The 26285-nt window shown below is 43.1% G+C and overlaps 1 protein-coding gene across 4 annotated transcripts; it reads left to right on the top strand.

Annotated features, from left to right (window-relative positions):
• Nucleotides 1–1052: 1052 nt before the first annotated feature.
• On the top strand, nucleotides 1053–26285 carry Apobec1 (apolipoprotein B mRNA editing enzyme, catalytic polypeptide 1). Of its 4 annotated transcripts, none has more exons than XM_011241159.3 (8): nucleotides 1053–1201; nucleotides 3952–4019; nucleotides 7300–7445; nucleotides 12873–12990; nucleotides 15905–15932; nucleotides 22327–22724; nucleotides 23271–23389; nucleotides 25142–26281. In XM_011241159.3, the coding sequence occupies exons 4-8, from the start codon at nucleotides 12975–12977 to the stop codon at nucleotides 25268–25270; spliced, it is 690 nt and encodes a 229-aa protein (XP_011239461.1). In that variant the 5' UTR covers nucleotides 1053–1201; nucleotides 3952–4019; nucleotides 7300–7445; nucleotides 12873–12974; the 3' UTR covers nucleotides 25271–26281. The 4 variants fall into 4 exon arrangements, with proteins under 4 accessions (XP_011239461.1, NP_001127863.1, NP_112436.1 ...); NM_001134391.1 differs by lacking the exon at nucleotides 1053–1201 and adding an exon at nucleotides 1633–1820 and having other exon boundaries at nucleotides 25142–26285; NM_031159.3 differs by lacking the exon at nucleotides 1053–1201 and adding an exon at nucleotides 1633–1820 and having other exon boundaries at nucleotides 12817–12990; nucleotides 25142–26285.

Genomic DNA, 26285 nt, shown 5'->3' with positions numbered 1-26285 from the left:
GAGACAGGGTTTCTGTGTAGTCCTGGCCATCCTGGAATTCTCTCAGTAGGCTATGCTGGTCTTGAACTCAGAGATCCGCCTGCTTCTGCCTCCCATGTGCTGGGATTAAAGGCGTGCACCACTATCGCCTAGTTCAAAAATCATTCTTTTTATACATCTGTAATCCCAGCACTTGGGAGACAGAGGTAGGTGGAACTCTGAGTTGAGGCTAGCGTGGTCTATATAGAGAGTTATAGACAGCCAGAGCCACATAAAGAAATCTTGTCTCAAAAAGTAGGAGAAAAGAAGAAGAAAAGAAAAGAAAAGAAGAGGAGAGAAAAATAGTAAAAACCTTGTTGAAAGGATATTGGTGGGGTGGCCCACACCTTTAATCCCAGCACTCAGGAGGCAGAGGCAGGTGGAACTCTGAGTTGAGGCTAGCGTGGTCTATATAGAGAGTTATAGACAGCCAGAGCCACATAAAGAAATCTTGTCTCAAAAAGTAGGAGAAAAAAAGAAGAAAAGAAGAGAAAAATAGTAAAAACCTTGTTGAAAGGATATTGGTGTGGTGGCCCACACCTTTAATCCCAGCACTCAGGAGGCAGAGGCAGGTGGATTTCTGAGTTTGAGCCAGCCTGGTCTATAGAGTGAGTTCCAGGACAGCCAGGGCTACAGAGAAACCCTGTCTGGCGGGGTGGGGGGGGAGAAAGAAAGAAAAAAAGAAAGGAAGGAAGGAAGGAAGGAAGAAAAAAAGAAAGGAAGGAAGGAAGGAAGGAAGAAAGAAAGAAAGAAAGAAAGAAAGAAAGAAAGAAAGAAAGAAAGAAAGAAAGAAAGAAAGAAAGAAAGAGAAGGGACCAGACTGAAGCCATTTTGAATAAAACTTTCATTTTGAACAGAGGTCAAATAAGTTTAAGTTCCCAAGACCTCAGTGTTGAACTGACATCCTGTCTGGCAAGTTGAGACATGATTGCTAGGCAAGTCTCCCACCACAGTCGAATAAACCAAACAGTAGGAACAGGATGAATGTACCACAAAGACAAGTTCCTAGGGAAGACTTCTATCCCTAGATCCTAATTTGTGGGATAACTTGGCAGACTTATTTATTTATTTATTTTTAGATTTTTACACCCTAACATTTGGATACCAAACGCTAACCTACTTGAGCCCTTAAGCTGAATTAGCAGCACCTCGGACTGTTTTTCAGTCATCTGGACTCCCGGAGGTGAGCCTGTATTCTGCTTTCTGGTGGAGCCTCTCTAGGACCCAAGAAAGGAGAAAGTGGACGCAGCACTGCTCCGAGGGTCAGAGGAGGACAGGAGACGGCCCGCTTTTCACTGGTTTCCACTGAGGGAACATTTGCTTCTGGTTCTGGGCATGCTGGATTGCCCATGTCTGTCAGTCTGTGTCTGTGGTTTCATTTAGTTTGAATGTTGCTCTGTGTTTTATATCTGGAAAAACGGGCCAAAGTTCATCTGCTGGTTGTTCACCTCTTAGTATTTACCCATCTCAAGGATTTTCGGGGGGGGGTGTGGGGGGAAGCGGCCGAATCGGGACAACAACAACAATAATAATAACAACAAAAACTGATAAACTGGCACTGTGCCTGCAGCTGAGAGTCCTGCACTGCTGGTAAAGCCCCGCCTCCTGCTCGCCTGATGCAAACCCCTGCCGCCTGATCTAGCTGTTCGAGTTTCTCTAAAAGCGAAACCAGCAGCTCTTAAGCTTTCTGTGGTCAGGAAGCCGGTGCCTACTCCCGCTACAGAACCACGGTGCCCATGAGCGTTGGATTCTGCAGGCAGCAACAGCAAGGCGCTCCTCCCTTGAAATCAGATCAGGAAGAAGTAAGGGAAGTTTTGTCTGTTTTTGAATGTATAAATGTATGTGGCCAGTGCGTGTTTGCTTCTGACTGTTCTGTGTTCTGTATGTATTGGTTATAGATCATTGGCTCATAAGTCGTTGGATATGGTTAAAAATTTTTAGTATCTGTACCAAAAAGTTAACTTAAAACCAGTAACTCAGGGTTGGAGCCATTGTCCAACACATGGGATGGACCAGCCAAGGAAACGGGTCTCCAAAGATACTTTTAAATTGGAATAAGATTTTTATATAATTTCTGATCTGTCTTAAAAACCAAGTTTATAGAAAAAACTAGGAGGTATTTAAGCTGTATCTCCATGCGTTCTTATACAAGAACTTTTCTTGCTGTCAACTAAACTTTGTAACATAAAAATAACCCACTTATAATAACTTATAATAACTAACCCCTTTATAATAAAACACTAAGTTGCTTATACTGTTAAAATTTGGTTTTGTCTTCTAAGAATTACGGTTTGTGCTCCATGTCTTCATTCTTTAAAAAGGTACTTTGTTTTTCAAAAAACACACAATTGAGAGATTTTAAACTACTTTAACGAAAATTTTGGAATTTTACAAAAAATCAAAACTGGACATTTTAAAAACAGCTTTTAAAAAATGTTTTCATTTATAAATCTATGAAACATTTTAAATTTTATCAGATATTTTATTGTAATGTCTTTATTAGTATGTTATCTTTATTAATGCATAAATAAAAGACTAAAAATTAGGGTCACAGCTTAACACCAGAGACTGAAAAATTCCTGTCTTATGAGGCAATAAAACAATGACCATAGTCAGTCTGGTGAAGAACTCGGATACTAAAGTATTATAGCATTAAAAAAAAATTGAGAATCACTGGCTTAAAATTATGTTTCAAGATATAACTTAAAACAAATAGGGCTGGAGAGATGGCTCATCGGTTAAGATCACTGACTGCTCTTCCAGAGGTCCTGAGTTCAGTTCCCAGCAACCACATGGTGGTGGCTCACAACCATCTGTAATGGGATCTGATGTCCTCTTCTGGTGTGTCCGAAGACAGCGACAGTGTACTCATATAAATGAATCTTTAAAAAAAAAAAGAAACAACTTAAAGCAAATAACTAAAAATAGATATTTAACTCAGATACACTTGAGAGATACTATCAGAGAGCTGCTGAATATGGCATTTAAGGTATTTAAACTTACTATGACAGAGACTCTCAGATACTAGTAATGACCCCCGGGGTCTCAAGACAATGGACATAGGAACAAAGGACTCCCCCTGGACTGTGGTCCAGAAGTGGAAGCCTATTGGACAGGGAGGGGCAAGGGAGACAGGCTGGAAACTGGATCCAGAACCTCTTTGATTGGGCCCCTTTGCTGACTGCCATATTTACTACCTGCTCCTCATCGGGCCTTGATTCCCAACTCAGTTAAGCTCGTGGTCCTAAGAACCCAATACAATCCTTTACACCCTGAAACAGATAATCAAGGACTTGAGTGATATACAAACACTAGGAGAAGGAATATAAGAAGGAGCCAACCTGAAGCCATTTTGAGTAAAACTTCCATTTTGAATAGGGGTCAAGTAAAGTTTAAGCTCCCAAGACTTCCCTCGGAGACTGGCATCCTGGTTGGCAGAAAGAGAGATGTATGTGGGTGGCTGGCATCCTGGTTGGCTAGTTGAGACATGAATTCGGGCAAGTCTCCCTATCTACTTGAATAGCCAACTAATGAGAATCGGATAAGTGTGCCACAAAGACATATTCTCTTTCCCTAAATCCGACTGGTGGAATAGGGAGAAGTCCTCTATCCCTAAATCCTGATTGGTGGGATGACTTGGCAGAGACTTAAAACCTGCAACATTCTGGCTCAGGGTTGCAGTTCAGCTCTGGCGGAGTTTGTTCTGGGGCCCTGATCGACCAGTAGTGGTCTGCATACAATACAGTCTTGCCATCTGCTTAAATACTTATTAAAATGCAGATTCAGTCATCCCCTGAGTCTCTGCTGTTGTACCTGATTGGTCAGTTTTTACTGCCTAATTCATATAAAGATCTTGCTTTGTGTGGACTCTTGTTCCTGCTTGGGTTGCTTTTAGATTTTTGGACCTTGACAATGGTTCTTTCCTCTTCTCAGGACTGCCCGTGGTTGATTTGTTCTGCTCCTGGATTCTTCATATTAGCTCTGAGGACATCATGAGCCAGGTATGGTAGTATTTCTCTACCTCCAAACCCTGTGATACCAGAACTTGGGAAGTAGAGAAGAGGGTCAGGAGTTCCAGGCCAGTCTGTGCTACCTATCTGGGACAAAACCAGAAACCACAACAATACTGGCTAGTAAGATACTCAGTGGGCAAGAGGTGATTGCTACTGGGCCTAGTGACCTGAGTTTGGTTCTCAGAATCTAGAGGTAGAAGAAGGGAACTCACTCCAGAAAGATGTCTCTGACCTCCTCCTGGGCCCTGTGGGTTCTCTCCTTCCACTACATGGACCCTTGGGATAGAACTCAAATCTTTAGACTTGCCAGCAAGTGCCTCATCCCCTCCACCTTGCTAGCCATATTTTAAATTTAATTTAAAAAGATTTATTTATCATTTATTTTATGTTCTGCGTGTCTGTGTGCTTGAGTGTGTGTACCACATGCGTGCAGGAGCATGCAGAGGCCAGATCCCCTGGAACTGGAGTTACAGACAGTTGTAAGCTGCCACGTGGGTGGTGGGAACGGAACCTAGATCCTTTGCAAGAGCAGCCAGTGCTCTTAGCTCCTGAACCATTTCTCCAGCCCCTATTTTTAAGCAAGGGGTGGGGCATAACTACTGGGACACTAGTGATTGCTCAAGAGTTTTCTTCTCTCTCTCTTTTTTTAAATTAGTTTTTGAGACAGGGTCTCATGTAGCCCAGGCTGAACTCACACCATAAAGCCCAAACAAGACCTTGGTACTCCTGCCTCTAGGTCCCATTGCTGGAACTGCAAGCACGTACCACCACACCTGCCTAAACCTTTACTTCTTGGTCATTTTCTTCTCTATTTAAAGCAGTGTTGAGCACTTCCTCTATGGTCAAGCACACAGTAGTACTTTGTTTATGAGCAGAGAATCTGGACCATGAGACTGTAAAGATCTGCCCTCCTTGATGTGGCTTTTAACCACCTGTCATCGTCAATGTCCTTGCTCCGTTGATTTTACCGTTATTTTTGTTGCTTCGGGGAGGAGAAAAAAATGATTAGAAATGTTACTTGTGACAGTATTCTCTCCTCCACTCCTTTGGCCAGGCTTCTTTGAGTCCCTGACACCACTCCACACAGCTGGTCTCTTGAGTCCTGGTGACTCCCATTGGACCAGAGCAACATTGGATATTTCTACTTTGACATCCAGAGTACTGGGCAGGAATTTGACTACGGTCTCTGGTAGAATTGATATCCCGTGTCTGATCTGGCAAACATTCTACCGGTCTAGCCAGATTGCCCTACCCTCCTTTTCTGGCTATTCAAATGTCCCTGAAACTCCCCATTCTCTCCTAGATTCCAGGTGATGTCATGACAGGCCCCAGACTTTAGCACAACTAATTCTATTGTGGAAGCGCCATTCAGGCCTTAAAACTCAACACACAGGCAGTGCCACATGCCAAAATGAGAACAAAGTCCACAGTTCTGGGAAAGTCCCTGAGTGTACTAACCTTGCTTTTTGGATTCGGTAATTGTGCTTCCGTCTAACTGTTTTTGATAACTGAAGTATGTCAACCCAGGACATGGTTTTGTGCTTAAAACCTCAACCTGAGAAAGGCTCGGCTCTACGCTGAGATCCTGAACACCCAGTATTTTTGCCAGCTGGCTAGTAAAGACTTTCTATTGGCTTAAATTCATATCTTTCTATTGGCTCAAACCCAAATCCACTGGAGCAGTCTTCTCTGGTGGATAACCCACAACAATGTCTTGTCACCCTGACTGGCTTCAGGGAGTATCCTGTTTGGGACCTGGCTTGGAGCTCAGTGATATGGGGCAAGCATAAAGCGCTGGATGCAAGTCCTGCCGCTAGTCTCGGCTATGTCACTGTACTGTGCTCCAACCCCCTTGTCGCTCTGCTCTCAGAACCTTGCATGCCCTTTCACATCCTCTTTTCCTTGAATTTAAAAAATCAGAGTTTTGTTTGGACTTTTAAGTTTTGTTTTTTTTTTTTTTTTTAATGTGTGCATGCACATGTGTGTAGAGGTCAGAGGACAACTGTCAAGGGTCAGATTCCTTCCAACAAGTGGGTCTATCTTGGAAATGGGTGGGACTCATGTCATCAGGTGTGGTTGGACCTGTCATTACCCACTGAGCCATGCTGATGGCCCTTGCTTTGCTCCGGACACAGTGTTTCATGTATCTCAGGCTTGCTTTGGAGTTCTATTAATTTAAAGATAAGGGTGATCTAGAATTTATAATCCTTTCCCCTCCATCTGCCATGTACGGATACTGCAGATATCAACACTATGTCTAGTTTCTATGGTGCTTCAGACAGCGCCCAAGGCTCCATGCATCCTAGGCAGGCATTCTACGAGTTGAGCTACATTCTCAACCTCAGATACAATTCCTTGTGTACAAAAATTTATCACCCCTAGTTTCTACCTTTGCCCCATCTCAGTACAATTTGTCATTCTGAGAAAGAGCACAGAGAAATATTGTTAAGAATAATTGCTTTAGGCTAGTCTTGATGGAGCACACCATTAAGAGGCAGAGGCAGGTGGATCTCTGTGAGTTCCAGGCTAGCCAGGTCTACAGATGGAAATTCCAAACCAGTTATAATTTTATAGTTTGCCCCTGTCTCAAACAAAACAAACAAAAATTGTTTTAGCTACAAACTACTGTTTTCAATTCTCAGAAGGTAAATAGTAAGCCAGGCACAGTGGCTCATATCTGTAATCCCAACCACTTGGGAGGCTGAGACAGGAGGACCACCATGAATTCACGGCCAGCCTGATGTACAGGATGAGATCCTGTTTTAAAAATCAAAAAGTAGGGCTGGTGAGACGCTCAGTGAGCAAAGGCAAAGGCCGCCAAGCCTGATAACCCAAGTCAGTCCCTTGGACGTACACGATCGAAAGAAAGAACTGAGTCCTTAAAATTGTTCTCTGGCCATCCACATGCATGCCAGATACACACTGAGTACCTGCATATGTATATGGTATACACACACGTAAATTTAAAAAATTAAAGATTTGTTGCTTTTGTTGTGTTTTTTTTTTTTTTTTGAGACAGGGTCTTAGGAGTAGCCCTGGCTATCTTGGAACTCACTATGTAGATCAGGCTGGCCTCTAACTCACAGATCTACATGTCTCTATGTGATGAGCAGAGTTAAAAAAACAAAATGCCATTTAGATATGTAATGATAACCAGAACCCTGTGGTATCACTCACTGGAGACAGCCACGCACCGGGCTTGATCTCTAGCAGCAGCACTCCATATCTAAGCAGAGCAAAGGCGATGCAACGCTCTGTACTTCCCCAGGACTGCTAGACACACTGGAGAGAAGCTGCTTCCGTCTGCCCTGCGTCTGTAGAGTGTCCAGCATCCTGACCCATGAATCAGAGACTACTGTCTGATTTGCCTTGACTCAGAGAGTCTGAACCTGACCTTCAGCTAACCTCACACAGGTAAGCAGCCTCGGGGAGGTAAGATTAGGGACCACAGCTAGGAACTTAAGGGCATGACCCTTGTGTGATGACACGCAGCATAAAATATAACTTTTGTTATACCAACTATGCGTACCTACCTTCTTGCTTGAGAGACTCTGCCTTCCCAGTGCTGGGATTAATGAGATGCCTGACCTAAACATTTTTTTTAAAGATTTTTCTTTTTTCTTTTTTCTTTTTTTCTTTTTCTCTTTCTTTTCTTTTCTTTCTTTCTTTCTTTCTTTCTTTCTTTCTCTCTCTCTCTCTCTCTCTCTCTCTTTCTTTCTTTCTTTCTTTCTTTCTTTTTGTTTTTTTGTTTGTTTTTGTTTTTTGAGACAGAGTTTCTCTGTATAGCCCTGGCTGTCCTGGAACTCACTTTGTAGACCAGGCTGGCCTTGAACTCAGAAATCCACCTGCCTCTGCCTCCCAAGTGCTGGGATCAAAGGCGTACGCCACCATGCCCGTCAAGATTTTTCTTTTTTAAATAAAAAAGTATTAATAGTAAATGATATGGGAGTTTTCAGCACCTAAGGGGTTAATTGTTCGGCCTCTCAGAGAAATAATGATCATAAGCTATTGTGGAAAGGTGAATATTATTGAAGCGACCACAGATAGGGTCCAGGTAAGAAATGGGAGAGACTGGATCTGATACAGGCCTTCATTCCGGGGCCGTGGGGGATTTTTACGCAGGAAGCTGTGAGAGTGTGTGTAAAGTGTTCCAGCCTAGTGTAAAGTCAGGACGCAGAAGAGCCGGAGGATTTTCAGGGCTGTATGTGCTGGGGCTTGGTTTAGTTAGTTGTATGATTTCTCTGCCCTCTGCTGGCTAAAACAAAGATGATCAAGCTGGTCACAGCTACTCAAACAGCCGAGGCAGGATTGCCTGAGCCCTGGAGTTTGAGGCCAGCATGGAAAACATGGAGAACTAATCTCAATAACAAAACAATACCACCAAAAACATTCCACAAACAAACAGCAACAACAAAACAAGAAAGAAAAGTCAACCCCCCTCCCCGACGAGCACACACAACAACCAAACAGCAACTCACCCCATCACAGTATTCTGGGTCTCCAAGTCGCCCTGGCTTGCAATGAAAAGTTCCCCAGAAAGGTGAATGATATGAATGGTAGGGATTTGAATTTCTATGCATCACCTGCCAGGAAAGATGAGTTTTACTCGTGGGTCATTTTCTGGGGACTGTCCCTCTGGAAACAGGTGAATCTATGTATCTTTGGTTGCTTGTTTCTGCAAGGTTGTGTGTGACTGTGTGAGTCCCAACCAACACACACCTGCTCCTGACGCTGCCATTGCCACATTGCTGCAGCAAGGAGCATCCGACCAAGCTTGAAGGTGTAAGGCCAGGCATAAGCTTGTTTGGACCATATTGTTCTAGACCAACAGTCTGTTCCCAGAATTTGAAAATTCAGGGTATTGTTTGTTTTGGGATAGAATCCTGTGTACCTCTGCTGTGAGACACCATGTGCCAGGAATCAAACCCAGAACTCTGTGCTTACTAGGCAAGCGTTCTACCTAAGCAGAGCTACAGTCCCAGTCTCTTTACATTATGATAGAAGAAGAGGTGGGGCTAGATAGTTAAGAACACAGGCTGCTCTTACAGAGGACTGAGTGAAGATTCCAGGACCTTATGGAGTTCACAGTCACCTGTAACTCCAATTTCAGGGCATCTTATGCCTTCTGACCTTCTCAGGCACCAGGAAAAATATAGTGCATATACATACATAAGCAAAACACCCATACACATAAGATAAAACAATCTAATCTACCTGTCTGTCTGTCTATCTATCTGTGTGTCTGTCTGCCGACAGAACAGGAGATTATACCTAAAGGAATGAAAAGAAAGCTGATTCCAGGAAGCATGGGTGAAGTACCCAAGGGCACTGGAGAAGCATGAATCCAGGGAAAACTGTATTTTCCAGAATGAGCCATGAGTAATTATTTATCCTGAGTGACGTCAGTCTACCACTGTTGAAGTATCACGTCCTCCTTTTTGGCTTATTTTACTTATCAATAACATAGTCAATAAAATCCACTGTGTTTAAAAATTGACTAGTCATCCTATCTGACCCTGAGTAGATCACAGATCTGGCCAAGATAGTGAACATGGGCTGGTGTTATAGCTCCATTGACAGAGTGCTTGCCTACCATGCAGAAAGACCTGGTTCCATTTCCAAGATCACATACACTAGACATGGTGGCACACAGCTGTAAGGCCAGGGATCCAGAGGTGGAAGATGGAGCGATCAGAAGTTCTAGGTCATCATGGTTACAGAGAGAACTGGAGGCTAACCAGGGATCGATGGAATTCTACCTTTAAAAAGAGTCACTAATGTCTTTGAAGCCCCTCTCAAGGACTTTATCCTAAGGGAGTAATTATCCAGAGATCGATGTGTAAGAATGATTCTTGGAACATTATTTACAATGCCCAAGTATTAGAAAAATGTCCCCCAAATATAGAGGGTCATACAAGTTACCCCAACACTCAAGGCTGAGACAGGAGGATTGGCAAGAATGTGATGCTAACTTAAGCTACATAGTGAACTTCAAATCTAAAGACAATGGATACAATACATTTTGGTGCACCGCACAATGGAGGATGTGCCAAATAAGAGAGGGGTTTAAATCATCACTAAGATAGCATATAGTGGATGATATTCATGGCGCCACTGGGGAAAAGAAGGGTCCCTTTCACAGTAGTCTTATAGACAGAAAAAGAATTTTAATAAAACACAAACGAGGAAACTCAAGGATAATTTTAATAGTTTAAGAGAAGAGCTACACCCCAGGCAAGCTAGTGACCTCAGCAGCTGCCAGGTGTAGAGATGTGGATAAGAGGAGGTCATGCTTGCGGAGTTAACTCTTTGTTTATTTCTTTCAAAAATATATAGGTCTGTCTGTACACTGCATGTGTGTCTGGTGCCCATGGAGGTTAGGAAAGGGTATTGCAACCCCCTGGAAATAAAGTTACATATGATTATGAACTGCCCTGGTGGGTGCTGGGAGTTGAACCCAGGTCCTCTTAATCCCTGAGCCATCTCTCCCGGCCTACTTCCTAAATTAGAAAGCAGGAAGTGGAAGTCTGTGAGCAGCTGTGTGGAGGGGGCAGATTTGCACAGCATGAGAATGTTAGAGAGGAGTTAGGGTTCCCTGTTGTGAGTTCTTAGTCTCGTTAATATATTTATTTCTAAAGAATTAATAAGATTGCTGTGGTACAGCTTTAATCCTAGTATTTGGAGGTAGAGGCTGGAGGAGCCCTGTGATTTGGGGCTAGCCTTATCTACATAGGGAGTTACAGGACAGCCAGTACTACATAAAGAGACTCTGTCCCAAAAAAACCAAACTAGCTAACTAACTAGCTAACTAACTAACTAACTAACCAACTAACTAAGATTCAGGATGCTTGAAGGCCATTTTAAAAAATGGCCTATTTTTATTTATGTGTATGTATGTGCACAAATGTGCAGTATCCATGGAGGCCAAAAGAGGGCATCAGAGGCCCTAGAGCTGGAGTTACTCATGGTTGCCAGCTACCTGACTTGGGCTCTAGGAGTTCCAGTCCTATGGAAGAGCAGCCAGCACTCTTAACTACTGAGTTGACTTCCCAGCCCCGTGAGGACCATGTATTAGAGTTAGAAAGAAAACTGCAGATCAGGCAAAGCCATGCATCGTGGCAGCTGCCAGGAGTAGGGGGCCGGCTGAGAGGAGGAGGGAAAACCATGACTTTTTTGACTTTTGAGTTAGTGACTGAGAAAGCAGGTACAGACACACACACACACACAGAGAGAGAGAGAGAGAGAGAGAGAGAGAGAGAGAGAGAGAGAGAGAGAGAGAGAGAATGTCTAGACTATCAAGAAAGGTATACTTAGAATTTTGGCTAGAGAGATGGAAAGAGAAAAAAAAAGTTATGCTTTATGAGTTAGAACTCAGAAGAAGGACTGCAAGCCATTGCATCAGGGGAACAGCTTCTGGGGGCTCAAGAAGGCGATGGTCATTCCTCACACCTCCCCTGCACGCCTTCAGTGAGTCAGCTTGCTTGTGATCGACAGGCCCCACTGGATTAACTCTTAAGGAGATGACAATGTATGTAATGTTCTAATCTTTGAGTCAGACCAGCATGTTTAGCCTCCACCCAGGTAGAACTCAGATTTCAGTCTTTTGGCCAGGAGGAAGGAACTTTTCTTGAACAACACAAACCTTGATCACCTCCATCTTCATATGATATTTTTACAACTTAGGATGGGCACTCACGATGCTTTTACTTCCGAGTTTCACCAGGGGCCAAGACTGCTAAGGGTGTCTGTGTGGGGGTCATCCTCACTGGCCTTCAAGCCATAGGGTGGGCAGACCAAAGAAAGCAGGGATTGTGCTAAGAGATAGGAATTCTGGGACAGAAGAAAAACACAAGCCAGAGAGAGGGAGCCTCAGTTGAGAAAATGCCCCGTTGAATTGGTTTGTAGGTACGTCTGTAGGCATTTTCTTGATTGATGACTGATGTGGGAGGGCCCCAGCCCAATGTGGGTGGTGCCACCCTTGAGCAGGTGGTCCTGGGGTATATTACAAAGCAGGCAGAACAAGCCAGGGAGAGCAAGCCAGTAAGCAGCATCCCTCCATGGCTGCTGCCTCAGCTCTTGCCTTCAGGTTCCTGCTTGAGAACGTGCCCGGACTTTCCTCAGTGACAGAATGTAACATGGAAATGTTAGCCAAATAACCCGTCTCCCCACCAAGTTGTGTTCGGTCTCAGTCTTCATTACAGTAACAGAATCTAGGGAGAAGACCCAAGTGGGAGACCTAGACTTGGAGAGAATGATCTCAAATCTGAGGGATGATTAGCCTGAACTTGACCCGAAGTTCTGGCAACAGAGAATTGCTCTAGAGAAGTATAGCATATTAACATTGTTTAAAATTGGAGATTAGATTTAGTCATACGGCTAACCTTCCCTACAAGAGGAAGAGAGCACCAGAAGTGCACACTAGTTATCTGACTCAAAGGCCAAGGTCCTGCTTTTGCATCTTAAGCTGCCCCTCCTTTTTCCAATAGACATATGGAGCAAAGGGCAAATGGGAGGGAGTAATAGGTAAAACCCATAATATTCTCACCGGGTCACACTGAGACTTCTTAGTTATAGGAACAGCTTCATTCTCTCCGACTCAGTTCTGGCTTCCTCCCACTCTTACTTGAGCCTGAAGGAAGGAGAAAGCTTTCTAAATATAGATGTCACCTAAGAGAACTTTAGAGTTTAATGTCATCAATGTTCTATTGTGTAGCATTGATGGCTCTGTGGGTGTTCTCCGGGGAGGACAAATATCCAGATGCCACTTCCTTCTTCATTTACATAGTACAGATCTCAAGTTGCTACTGACGCTCAGGAATGAGTCACCCCGTGTCCCTGCAGGTGGCTGTGGGCACACCTGAGGAAACAAAGTCCGGCACACAGCTGGCAGAAGCCATCGCAGCAACATAAGCTCCCGAGGAAGGCGTCCAGAGACAGAGCAAGATGAGTTCCGAGACAGGTAAAGGGATGCCGGGTTCTAGCAAGGTGTTGAGTTGATGTTTCCTCTTTACTTTGCTTCTTACTCTACAGTTTATCATGCTACCCCAGGCTGGCCCCCAGCTGCTGGCCCCAGGTTATCCTCCTGCTTCATTTAACCCCTTAAGTGTCTCGGAATACAAACGCCTGCTCCCACGCTTAGCTTGGGTCTGTGGTCTTGAAGAGTGCATCAGGTGTATGTGGGTCTGACCTGCTCATGCTTGGGTCCCTGGGTGCTTTTCAGCTTTCCTATTATAATTAATAATTAATATTGTTCATAAGATGAATTACTACTCCAGGGAAGTATTTATAGCTCCTAATGATTTTGACAAGGAACGCTAAGTCAATGTTGGTTTCATGGCAATAAAAAAATTAAGTTAGTTGGATCTGGTGACATAGGCCTGTAATTCTAGCTACTTGGGAGGCTAAGGCAGGAGAATTACAAGTTGAAGGTCTTTGTGGGCTGTAAGGTAAGTTCAAGTTAGGTAACTTAGCAAGACCCTTCCTTAGAAAAGGCAGGAGAGCTGGAGGGATGGCTAAGCAGTCAAGAGACTTGAGACTTCCCAGCATCTACATGAGGCTGCTCACAACGGCCTGGAACCTCAGCTCCAAGGGTTCCAATGTCCTCCTCTGACCTCCACAGGTACCTGAACACATGAACACACACACACACACACACACACACACACACACACACACCCCACACACACACATCACATATACATACATACATATACATACATACATACATACAACACAACGCACACACAATTTAAAAAGCTTTAAGTAAGATGAGAAAAGATATAGTTCAGTGGTAGGGAGCTTGCCTAGTATGTTCAATTTCTCAGTCCTGCCCAGCCCTATCCCTCACTGAAAAAAAGTAAAACTATAACTTGAAACTACTAATTAAGATAAAACAGAAATAGCAATAATGGTCTATATGCTAGTTGACTGACTAGTCAATGATTAATTAATGTTAGTCAGGTATGGTTATTTCCATCTGTTATCTAAGTAGTCTAGAGGCTGAAACAGGAGGCTTACAAGGAATTTGAAGCTGTCTTGGGCAACATAATAAGTTTCAGAGCAGATTAGGCTATAATATGAGATCCTACTCTTAAATAAATGGGTGATATAGCTCAGTCGGTATAGAGTTACTCAACTCTAGTCAGAATGCAGGATTCCTGGGTTCCATTTCCAGCACCATATACCACAGACTGGGTGGCACATACTTGTCATCCCAGCATTTAAGAGGTGGATTATAGAAAAATTACAGGATGGAAAACATGCCTAGTTTTGGAAGAAAATGATTTCAGATGAGGTGGGATTGGATCCAACTCCTAAAATTGTTGTTATTATTTTTGTTGTTGTTGGTGGTGGTAGAGTTCAAATCTTTAGAGACTTGTTTGTTTTTTGTTGTTGTTGTTTTTTGTTTTTTGTTTGTTTTTGTTTTTTTTTCGAGACAGGGCTTCTCTGTGTAGCCCTGGCTGTCCTGGAATTCACTCTGTAGACCAGGCTGGCCTCGAATTCAGAAATTTGCCTGCCTCTGCCTCCCAAGTGCTGGGATTAAAGGCATGTGCCACCACTGCCCTGTTAGAGACTTTTTAAAATTTTTATTTATTATTTATTATTTATTGTTGAGACAAGGTCTCATGTAGCCCAAGCTGGCCTTGAACACACTATGTAGCTGAGGATGACCTTGAAAGTCTCTGAAGCACAGAGATATGACTGAAATAGTGCTCTGGACACATTTGCTTGCTAGTTAATTGCTTTGGAGCTGGATACAAACAAACAGAAGCCCAGGCAATTGTGAAGCCATTTGGGAAAGAATGCACCTTTCCTTCCGTATGCTTGTGTCAAGAAGACATAGATGCCAACAAATCAGATGCTAAAAGCTGCAAGAAACGGATCAAAATTGTCAGGAGCAAAAGCACCAGGCATCACAGTTTACATATGGCAGAAGAGAGGTCCATGTTTTGGGAAGTTCTTCCAGAACAACAGCTGTCTGTGGAAGATGTAACCACGGTGATGCTATGGAAACCCCACTTTTATCCTTAAAATCTCTGGCTCTGGAAAACCTGGAGCATATACAGGATGCAGCACAGGAGACACTTTATAAACAAGTAATGACAGAAAAGGAAGAGTGTGGCAAATAGCCTACTGACCACTAACACTGTAGGGGACACCCCATCTTAACTGCAACCCGTCTTGTCTTCACTGTGAATAACTGTAAATTGTTCTGTGTCTGTAGGCTGGGAAATTAGACATTGGTTTGTTTTAAAAGCAAGACTGTGAATCCAAGTTTTATAGAATTCTGAAGAAGGTTTAAAGTTATAAAGTATTATTCACCATACCTATCATTATGGCTGTAAGAAAGGAGATGTAGCATGTATGGACTGAGGGTCTCTCTGGTTTTTTAGAAAACTAAGCCTGGAAACAGACTCTAATCCTGGATACGGTGTGTCTAGCTTGTACATTACCCCAAAACAAACTTTAAAAAAATAGAGGAGAAAATAGGATATGATTGCAGTAGGCTAAAGTGCACCCAGTCATCACTGAATTACTCTGCATTGCCAGCTAACATGTAGAATGAGATTCAGGAGTAAGATATGTATAATCTACATTTGGTAGTTTCCAAATTGTACCTCTCAGATCCTTTGAGAAGTCATCTTCCCATTAGATTTAGATTAAAACAGTTTTTTTGAGGTCAGATCTCAAAAGTATAGCCTAGGCAGAACTTGAACTTGAGTTTCCTCATGCCAGAGAGTCTAGTATGCTGGGATGGAGCCGTGCCCCACTGTTTTTCCGTATGATTTGTAGACTTGGGAGAGTAGAACATGATTTCAAGGCAGCTCAATGTTATTGAGTGTTATTTGACAAAATCATCTCTTGGTTTTCAGGCCCTGTAGCTGTTGATCCCACTCTGAGGTAAGACAGGAATGGGGCCTCCCAATTCAATCACACAGAAATGGACATTTAAGAGTCACAGGACTAGGGGGCTGGAGAGATGGCTCAGGGGTTAAGAGTACCAGCTGTTCTCCCAGAGGTCCTGAGTTCAACTCCCAGAAATATCTATGATGGGATATAATGCTGTCTTCTGTTATGCAGACAGAACACTCATATATAACTAAAGTTTTAAAATGTTAAAATAAGCAAACAAAAAAGAACTACAGGGTTACAGCATGCAAATTTGCTTTTGTCTTTATTAAATGATAAAATAATATACACACACATGTATATATACACCAAAATTATTTTAAAATACATTTCTCCATTATGTAAATGTTAGACTGTACATTTTATACACATATGTACCCAGGGTCATATAAAACTTCTTTGTGTGGCTTGTCTAAGGATGTGGTTCTGATCAAAGGCTACAGGCATGTCAGTTCTTGGACCCAATACCACAGAAACTACAGCGTTCAGCAGCATCACACTGGAGACATACCTGGCCTCTGCTTTGACTTCTGACTTCCTGGCCCTGGCCAATGATGGGATCTGGAGAGACTTCTCAAAGCTCTGTCTCTTCTTTCCAAAAGGACCTCAGCCAGTAGTGAGGAGAACTGAGAATACTTAGACCACTGTAAAAAGAAAACTAGAGAATTTAAAACATCACCACACACACACACACAAACACACACATATGTTGTATGTATGCATGACTTTATTTGCTTATTTGCTTTTTACATACTTTTAAAATTTGGTTTATTTTTTTCAAGACACGGTAATCCTGGCTGTCCTGGAACATTCTCTGTAGATCAGGCTGGCCCCAAACTCACAGAGATCTGCCTGCCTCTGCCTCCTGAGTGCTGGGATTACTACACCTAGCTCCACATCATTTTAAATTAATGCTCTCTACATGAAAGTTATTCTGGATATCTGGCTTTGACAGGCATGCTCAGGTGTGCTGAACCAAAATTCCCAAGCCCCAGTCAGAGAGGTCTTTCGCAGTGCTCCTGAGCAAGCACTGGGCAGTGAGCCCCACCTCTCTCTCTCTCTCTTTCTCTCTGCATCTTTAGGGAATGAGACATGCTGAGACATGTATGTCATCGTGCCTCTGTCATGTGGAAAATTGTTTCCTGGTGACACACAATTGCACAGAAGTAAACAGGAGCATGTTTTAACCATTTCCTTTCCTTTCTAAATCTGCTATTGTGCATCATTTTTGTTTTTTGTCTTTTTTTTTTTTTTTTTTTTTTTTTTAAAGACAGGGTTTCTTTGTGTAGCCCTGGCTGTCCTGGAACTCACTTTGTAGACCAGGCTGGCCTCAAACTCAGAAATTTGCCTGCCTCTGCCTCCCAAGTGCTGGGATTAAAGGTGTGTGCCACCACCACCCTGCGCTATTGTGCATTTTAAGAATCTGTTGAAGGGGGGGCTGGAGAGATGGCTCAGTGGGTAAGAGCACCCGACTGCTCTTCCGAAGGTCCAGAGTTCAAATCCCAGCAACCACATGGTGGCTCACAACCATCCGTAACAAGATCTGACTCCCTCTTCTGGTGTGTCTGAAGACAGCTACAATGTACTCACATATAATAAATAAATAAATCTTTAAAAAAAAAAAAAAAAAAAAGAATCTGTTGAAGGTTTTGTTTTGTTTTGTTTTGTTTTGTTTTTTTGCTTTTCTTCTTTCTCTTTAAGAAAAATAAACACTCATAACAGTGTAACCAGATACATTATTACTGCTAAATTTATTTTGTTTTGCAACTTAGAAACCAGCTACACTATGGCCCACTTAATAAAACAAACAGGAAATACCTTGTGTGAAAGAGATTGGTGATAAAAGTTTTAAAAGAGGGCTCAGAGCCTGGTCCTTGCATTAGGATTCCCCATGTCACTTCCACACAAATCTCACTCTAGTGAATCAATGCCCAAAGTGCCAATGCTTTACTAACTAACCACTGTGTGCCTGGTCCAGAGCATCTCTCCGGACTCTGCCCACTCTCTGCCATGCTCTTCTTCAAAGGTTTATGGAAAATCCTGGAAGAGCTGTGGATGTATGTATGTATGTATGTATGTACCTATGTACATATGTATCTATCTACATATCTATCTATGCATCTATCTACCTATCTACCTATGTATGTTTGTATATATGTATGTATGTATGTATGTATGTTTGTATATATGTATGTATGTATGTATGTATGCATGTATGTATGTATGTATGATGTATGTATGTATGTATGTATGTATACATATTTATCTTCTGTCAAGCTGCCCTAGAAGCCAGAGCTGAGTCTAAAGGCTTAAGTCCATGACAGACTGTTTCCTCAGACCATTTTTCAAGAAGCCCACTATCTATCACCTGTGGGCACATTTGCTTTTTCCTGATCCCCAAAGGCTCCAGTAGGAGCTTTCAAACCTAAAGAGTCCTGTTTTTTGGATGTGCAGTTCTCCAGGGAACACGAATCTCTGTGCCAAGTCAGCCTGGCGTGTCCTGTGTTAGTTCTGAAGGATTAGGACTAAGGATTAAGTCCTGATAATTCTGTGCTTTCCCACCTGTATTTTAAAGCCCTTGTCTGCTGCCTTTTGTTGAAGGCTCTTTCTGAAAAGGATTAATTTGTTGGTCCCTGAAAAACTGGATTTTTATAGATCGCTTAGAAATGACTTCAGCAGACCTTTCCATCTTTTCCATGTTTTGCTTGCATGTAAGTCTGTGTGCATGGACCATGTGAATGCCAAGTGTTGGGTGAGGTCAGGAGAGGGTGTCTGATACTGGGGATCTGGAGTTACAGATGGTTATGAGCCTCCATGGGGGTTCTGGGAACTGAACCCAGGTCCTCGGCAGGAGCAGCCTTTAACTGCTGAGCCAGTTTTGTTCTCACTCTGGGTTCTGACTCCACATGGCTCCAGTCATAGTGGAGCTGGGATCCACAGGTTTGGGTTTGTGTGTGTGCGTTGTGTGTGTGCGTGTGTGTGTGTGTGTGTGTGTGTGTGTGTGTGTGTATCACTAGGTTCCCTACCATTCTTCATCTCTCTCTTTGTTTCCTCGGCTTAATTTCTATAATTCCTGTGATTGGGTTTAGCTCCTATGACTTTTTTGTTTCTGTTTAAAAACAGACCATAGCATAACTGAAGCCATGATGGAAGTACTATTTAGCTTGTAGGCAGCGATACATGCCAAAATGAGAAAATGAGAACATAGGCTTAATCCATTAAACTCCATAGTTCTGGGAAAGGACAACTTCACAACATTAGTGGAAATCTTGGGGAGTCCTTTCAGAGTCACCACATGTTAGCGGGGGAATCTGGGTCTCCTCTTGAGGTTCTTAGTCTTGTTAGTAAAAGAAATTTAAGATGGGCTCAGAAAAAAAAAAAGTACAAGCACAATTTCATGAGCATTTAAAAGAAAAACCTCGGGACAGATAAGCTGTAAATCTGCAGCTGCCCAGAAGGGCAGACAAGAGAAGAGAAGACAGAGAGGACAAAGAGAAAAGTTATGTGATTTAAGTCAGCCTGAAGGTCAGCCACAGGATGGACAAGCAGCCACAGGTTGTGTGGGGGAGCTGGAGAGAAAGAGGCAAGTCCACCACACTCGGGAGAGCGAGAGCATGCTTAGGCTCCAACCCCATCTGAAAGAAAAGTCAGAAGAGAAGGAAACCGAAGTCTTCCCGAGTTGGGATTAAATACGTTTACAATAATTTTATTAGTACTATAAACAAAATGCAGCGACTGGAGAGCCTTTGAAGCCAAGGAAGGAGTGGAGGGGCAGCGAACTCTGCCCTTCTCCCTTTGTTAGAACTGGGCTCCTTCCCAGGTACTCAACTTATGTGTTAACAAGCCTACTGCACAGCTAGTGTTTGGGAAGATGGCCATTCCCATGTTCCACTTCTAGAACTTCCAGGAGCTAATAATAATAATAATAGCAACAATAATTCATTATATATAAATATTGTATATAAACATATAATTAATAATATGTCTGCAATTATCAAATTTTAATTAATATTATTAATGATAGAATTATATAATAAATACTAATGAATAAACTTAATTAATGTTAATTTATTATTGATATCACCATTATTATTATTATTATTATTATTATTATTATTATTATTATATTTTTGGATTTACCGGACAGGGTTTTCTGTGTAGCTCTGGGTGTCCTGGCACTCTGTAGACCAGGCTACCCTCTAACTCAGAGCTCCTCCAGCCTCTACCTTTTCGGATTAAAGGAATACCCTTGCCCCTTGTTCCTGTCCTGGAGCACTTTAAATTCCTTGACAAGCACCATAATTCTGAAAATCCCCAAAACTTTGTCACTCGCAAAACCCAGCTCCACAGGAGTCCTTGTTATGTGTCCCATAATACTTGAAAACCAGCTGCAGCTGTATATGGTAAATACCCTACGTTGCCAAGACGGTCACCCTTCCCTGCCAGCAATCAGCCCAGCCACTCAGAACAAAGCTATTGAGTGTTGAGGTAGAGGATGTCTTCTCCTGCACCGTAGGCATCTTCTCTGATGCTGGAGGGATGCAGTCCACATCCCAGAACAAACTCACAGCATGCTCATTGCTATGGAGCAAAGCAGCAAAGGACTCCGAAAGGCAGACTTGCCCAACAGAACCTCCTGACATCTCAGGAGCAACTGCACAAGGGACAGGAATTCCAGAAGGAAAAGACATAATCTCATTAGAGGAATAATTACTCCTCCTATCCCTTTGGCATAGTTTAATGTAGTCCTGCCCTCCTGTGGGGGCTGTCCCTCGACAGGTGCTTGACTAACTGAATCAACTCCTCCTCCTCCTCCTCCTCCACTTCTCCTCCTCCTCCTCCTCCTCCTCCACTTCTCCTCCTCCTCCTCCTCCACTTCTCCTCCTCCTTTTCTTCCTCCTCCTCCTTGTAGCCCTGTACACATAGACCAGGCTGTAAATATTTATTTTTATTATTAATGTGTATGTGTTTGTATCTATGTGATTGAATGTGTACGTGTGTGTGTGTGTGTGTGTGTGTGTGTGTGTGTGTGTGTAGTACCTGAAGAGGTCTGAAGAGGGTGTGAAATCCCTTGGCACTGAAGCTATACATGGTTGTGAGCTGTCATATGGGTGCTGGGAAGTGAATATAGGACCTATTTCTTTGTTCAGGGTTGGAAAATGTTGCTGTTTGAGAATTCTGTACATGTGTTTAATGTGATTTGATCAAATCTACCCAGTTTCTCCCCCCAGCTTCTCTTCTCCAGCTTTCCCTCCAGTCTCTCCCCTCCAGCTTCCTCCATGCTGTTCCCTCTACATTCTTCTCCCACTTTGTTCAGGTTTTTTGAGTCACTGTCTCACACTGTAGCACAGCTTCACGTGGAATCTGAGCCCCGCCTGTTTTAGACTTCCTAATGCTGTGTGTGTACCTCTGTGCCTGCTAGAAGGGATCCTCTGTGAATAATGTGATAGTCCAGGGACCAGGGGGACAATTAAGACTAAAAACACTATGGCATCACGATGCAAAGGGGATCGTCACTCAGTACAGTGCTGAGATCCCAGGCTGTTCTCAAATGTGTCATCCTCCTGTCTCTGCCTCCTCAGTGCTGAGATTACGTGTGCCACTAGACCTGGCAATTTGAAAGATAAACATCTAAAAAAAGAGAAGGATGGAGAGGTAGCTTAGTTGGCGGAGCTCGCATGCATGAAGCCCCGGGTTCCCATACACGGGTAATTCCAGTCCTTTGGGTGGAAGCAAGGATATCAAATGTTTACAGACAGGCTGGGAAGAGGGCTCATTGGATACAATGCTTACTGTTGAAGCACAAGTACTGGATTTTGAATTGCCAGTACCTACATATAAGTCAGGCTGGTAGCCTGTTTCCATAACCTCTACACTGTAGAGGCAGAGTCACGTGAGTCTTATTGGCCAATGAGGTTCATTGAGAGTCTCTGTTTTGAAAAACAAGGTGGAGAATGACAGAGAAGACACCCAACATTGACCTCTAGCTTCTATATGTGTATGCATGAGCAAGTGATTGTGTACATACATATACATGCAAACGTGTGAACCCATCACACACACACACACACACACACACACACACACACACACACGCACATATGCAAACGTGTGAATCACACACACAGAGACACTGAAATAAAAATAAAAATAGAATAAAGGTCAAGGTCATCTCAGCCTGGAATATGTAAGATATATATATACACACACACACACACACACACATATACATATATACATATACACACATGTATACATATACACACACATATATATATGTATATGTATATATATATATACATATATATATATATATGCAGGCATGAGGGGAAAGTTTTTTTTTTTAAGTTTCTTAGGTTGCATGGGAGTTTTTTTATGTTTCCAGGAGAAGAATTGAGCCCCACGAGTTTGAAGTCTTCTTTGACCCCCGGGAGCTTCGGAAAGAGACCTGTCTGCTGTATGAGATCAACTGGGGTGGAAGGCACAGTGTCTGGCGACACACGAGCCAAAACACCAGCAACCACGTTGAAGTCAACTTCTTAGAAAAATTTACTACAGAAAGATACTTTCGTCCGAACACCAGATGCTCCATTACCTGGTTCCTGTCCTGGAGTCCCTGCGGGGAGTGCTCCAGGGCCATTACAGAGTTTCTGAGCCGACACCCCTATGTAACTCTGTTTATTTACATAGCACGGCTTTATCACCACACGGATCAGCGAAACCGCCAAGGACTCAGGGACCTTATTAGCAGCGGTGTGACTATCCAGATCATGACAGAGCAAGGTAAAAACAGAACGCTCCTGAGTGAGTGGTGGTGGTAAAGGGGGCAGACAACACAAGCTGGTGACGCTGGGATGGAATCTCAGAGGCGAAAGTCCAACATAAAGTGAGGGCGGAAGGACCTTCCCAGCAAGGGAAGGCTGAACAATAGCAACCCCTTCTACTCTAGGTACCTCCTCCTCCTGGTCACCTTGACTTCATTTTATGGAGTGAGACCACCTCTAGCAGCAAATAGAGCCTTTACGTAGAGCGCATGCTCTGTGGTTGTTGCTACTGGGAACTGAAGCCAAAGCCTGTACCTGCTAAGCATACCCGGGAGACAATCTCTCTACTACTGAGCTAATAAAACTCTTGAGTTTTTATTTGAGGCAGGGTCGATAAGTGGCTACCCTGGATTTGTCATCTACCGCAGGCTGACCTTGAATTTGCAGTGTCCCTGCTTCAGACATCTGAAAAGCTTGGACTGCAGGCATGAGCCACTATGCCCAGGTCATTTTAAGTCATTTAGCGCTGTATTCATCAAATAAGCCAAATGCTGTGTTTCTTTAGAGTATTGTTACTGCTGGAGGAATTTCGTCAACTACCCCCCTTCAAACGAAGCTTATTGGCCAAGGTACCCCCATCTGTGGGTGAAACTGTATGTACTGGAGCTCTACTGCATCATTTTAGTAAGTGTCTCTGCTGTTCATTTGTTTCTGTTTTGAGACAGGGTCTTATACAGTCTAGGCTGTCCTTGAATTTACTAGGTAGTCGAGGATCATCTTGAATTCCTGAGTCTCCTATTCCCATCTTCTGAACCCTGGGATTTTGTATAGTCTTGCCCTACTGTGCCTGGCTCCCTAGTAAGTTCCTCCCCCTCCTCTTTTAAAGTGTCTCTGTGTGTTTATGAGCGGATGTGCAGGTGCCTTCAGAGGATCCCCTGGAGATGGGGTTAGAGGTGGTTGTGAGCCCCCTGAGGTGGGAGCTGGGAACTGAACTCTGGGGCCTTCCACAGGAACAGCCTGCATTTGTATCCGTTACTTGTATCAATCAGTGAGTGCTAATTTGTATCATAGCTGCCAAGGTAAAACATCATGACCAAGAGCAGGTCATGATAGAAGGCCGGCTTTATTTTGGTTTACAGATCCTAAGATCTGTATATCTGATATTGAGGAAGACGTAGTAGCATGTAGATTATATCTCAACCCTACATAGGAGCCAAGGGACAGCTAGCAGGGACTTGGGGGAGGGGACTTGGTGCTATAAACTCTTAACCCTGCCCCCAGTGATATACTTCCTCCAGCAGACCTTTATGTCCTAAAAGTTCTGTCACCTCCACGCCAGCAACCAGACACCAAGTGTTCAAATACACACTCATGGTTATATGTCATTCAAACCTCCACAGTGTCCTTAACCCCTGGGCTGTTTCTCCAGACCCTCTCATAAGTTTGTTTGCTAGCTTTGTTTTTGAGACAGGGTCTCACTATATAACCTTGGCTAGCCTGGAACTCACAGAGATCTGTCTATCTTCCTCCCAAGTACTGGGACTAAGGTGCACACCATCACCCCATCCCTCCTCCACCACCACCCCTTTTTAAAGTTAAGAGACAGAGTTGATACACAGACAAGAACCCTCTGTGCTTCCCTTCTGAGGGTTTCCCTCATACTCTCATCACTTTTTGGGTGGTGGCAATTTTTCTTATATTTAGTTATTTAACTAGTTGACTCATGTTAAAAAGGAGAAAACAAGGGACTGGAGAGAAAGCTCAGCAGTTAAGAGCACTGACTGCTCTTCTGAAGGTCCTGAGTTCAAATCCCAGCAACCACATGGTGGCTCACAACCATCTGTAATGGGATCTAATGCCCTCTTCTGGTGTGTGTCTGAAGACAACTATAGTGTACTCATATAAATAAAATAAATTCATACATCAGAGAGAGAGAGAGAGAGAGAGAGAGAGAGAGAGAGAGAGAGGGAGAGAGAGAGAGAGAGAGAGAGAGAGAGAGAACAAAATATTCTGAAGCCAGGCATGGTGACACATACATGAAATCCCAGCACTCAAGAGGCTGAGTCAAGAGGATCCCGAGTTCAAGGGCAGCCTGGGCTATAAATCTAGGCTGTGTCTCCAAAATCTGTATCATCAAAGAATTCACCACAAGGAAAATGTCTTTAGTGGGAAGCAAGTAGGGGGAGGAAATCACATGGTGATTCCATTGTATCTTTATTGTTGCCATTCTGGTTACACTTACCCATGCCTCAGCATTCCAGGGAGTCCTGTTTCCCACAGTGGAAGAGATCAGTCACACTACAGAAGAAAAGGTGTCCCATTTGGATTCTTGGTCCAAAGGGTAGTTCAGTTGAATTCCAATAGATGTTGTTTTTCTTGTTTACTTTGTCTTTTTTTCTTATTACTGAGGATAAAATATAATCTTCTTTGTTTCAGGGACTTCCACCCTGTTTAAAAATTTTAAGAAGAAAGCAACCTCAACTCACGTTTTTCACAATTACTCTTCAAACCTGCCATTACCAAAGGATACCACCCCATCTCCTTTGGGCTACAGGGTTGAAATGACTTCTGGGAGTTGGGCATGGATGAAATGACTCCTTGTATGTGTATTGTCTTGACAGCAAGCATTGATGACCCACTAAAGAGTGACTGCCATGAAGAATCTAGAAATTGAGCTGGAGGTGTCATTCATGGGTAGGGTACTAGTTACACACGAGGCCCTTGGTTTAATTCCAAGAATGTCCAGAAAAAAGGAGAATCTAGAAATTGAGCTGGGAATGGTTATACACTCCTGTAATGTCAGCAATTGTGAGGCAGAGGCACCAGATCTCTGTGAGTTTAAGGCCAGCCTGGTCTACACTGCAAGACCCAGGCTAGCCTTGAATTACACAGTGAGACCTTGTCTAAAAAAACCCCACCCCCATCAAGAATGTAGAAATTGAAGAGTCAGGTAAGGTGGTGCATTCCTGTAAGCCCAGTAGTTGCATGGTGGAGGCAGGAGAATGACAAGGTCAAAGTCACTTGGAGCTACACAGTAAGTCTGAAGACAGCCTCAACACATAGAAATTCAGTGTGCTAAATTCCTCCAGGTACACCAGGGGCCAACAGCCAACACCTTGCCAGCTTACATAGTATAGTCACTCAGACAAGCTCAGTCATTTGTCTGCCTGGCCTCCAAAGGCTATAATGGCATACAGCAGTCCCAGGGCATTAAAAGAAGCTTAGACCTTATTAATTTCTGATGAAGTCTGGCTATACATTTTAATTTTAAAAACTGTATCTATTTACTCTTATTATTGTGTCTGTTGAGGGGGTTGTATGTACACACTGTGGCACTCCTGTGAAGGTCAGAGGACAACTTTTAAGGTTTTTGTTCTCTCCATCTGTTAGCCGTTCTGAGGACTGAATGCAGATTGTCAGCTCAAAAAAGCAAATTATCTCCCCTGAGTGGTCTCAACAGCCCTATGTCTATACGTAAAAAAAAACAAAACAAAACAAAACAAAAACAAAACAAAAAAAAAAAAAAACAAAGGAAAAGAAAAGAAAAACCCTGCAGTAAAAGAACCATGTATCAATTGTT

The sequence above is a fragment of the Mus musculus genome, chromosome 6 (assembly GCF_000001635.26).
Source record: "Mus musculus strain C57BL/6J chromosome 6, GRCm38.p6 C57BL/6J".
In the NCBI taxonomy this organism is placed as follows: Eukaryota; Metazoa; Chordata; class Mammalia; order Rodentia; family Muridae; genus Mus; species Mus musculus.
This window is presented reverse-complemented; position numbering and strand designations above follow the sequence as displayed.

Excerpts from the sequence above, each read along its gene's own strand:
- Apobec1 (NM_001134391.1), top strand. Across the intron at positions 15,933-22,326 it reads GCTGTTGATCCCACTCTGAG|GAGAAGAATTGAGCCCCACG; the intron begins GTAAGACAGGAA and ends TTATGTTTCCAG. Across the intron at positions 23,390-25,141 it reads AGCTCTACTGCATCATTTTA|GGACTTCCACCCTGTTTAAA; the intron begins GTAAGTGTCTCT and ends TCTTTGTTTCAG.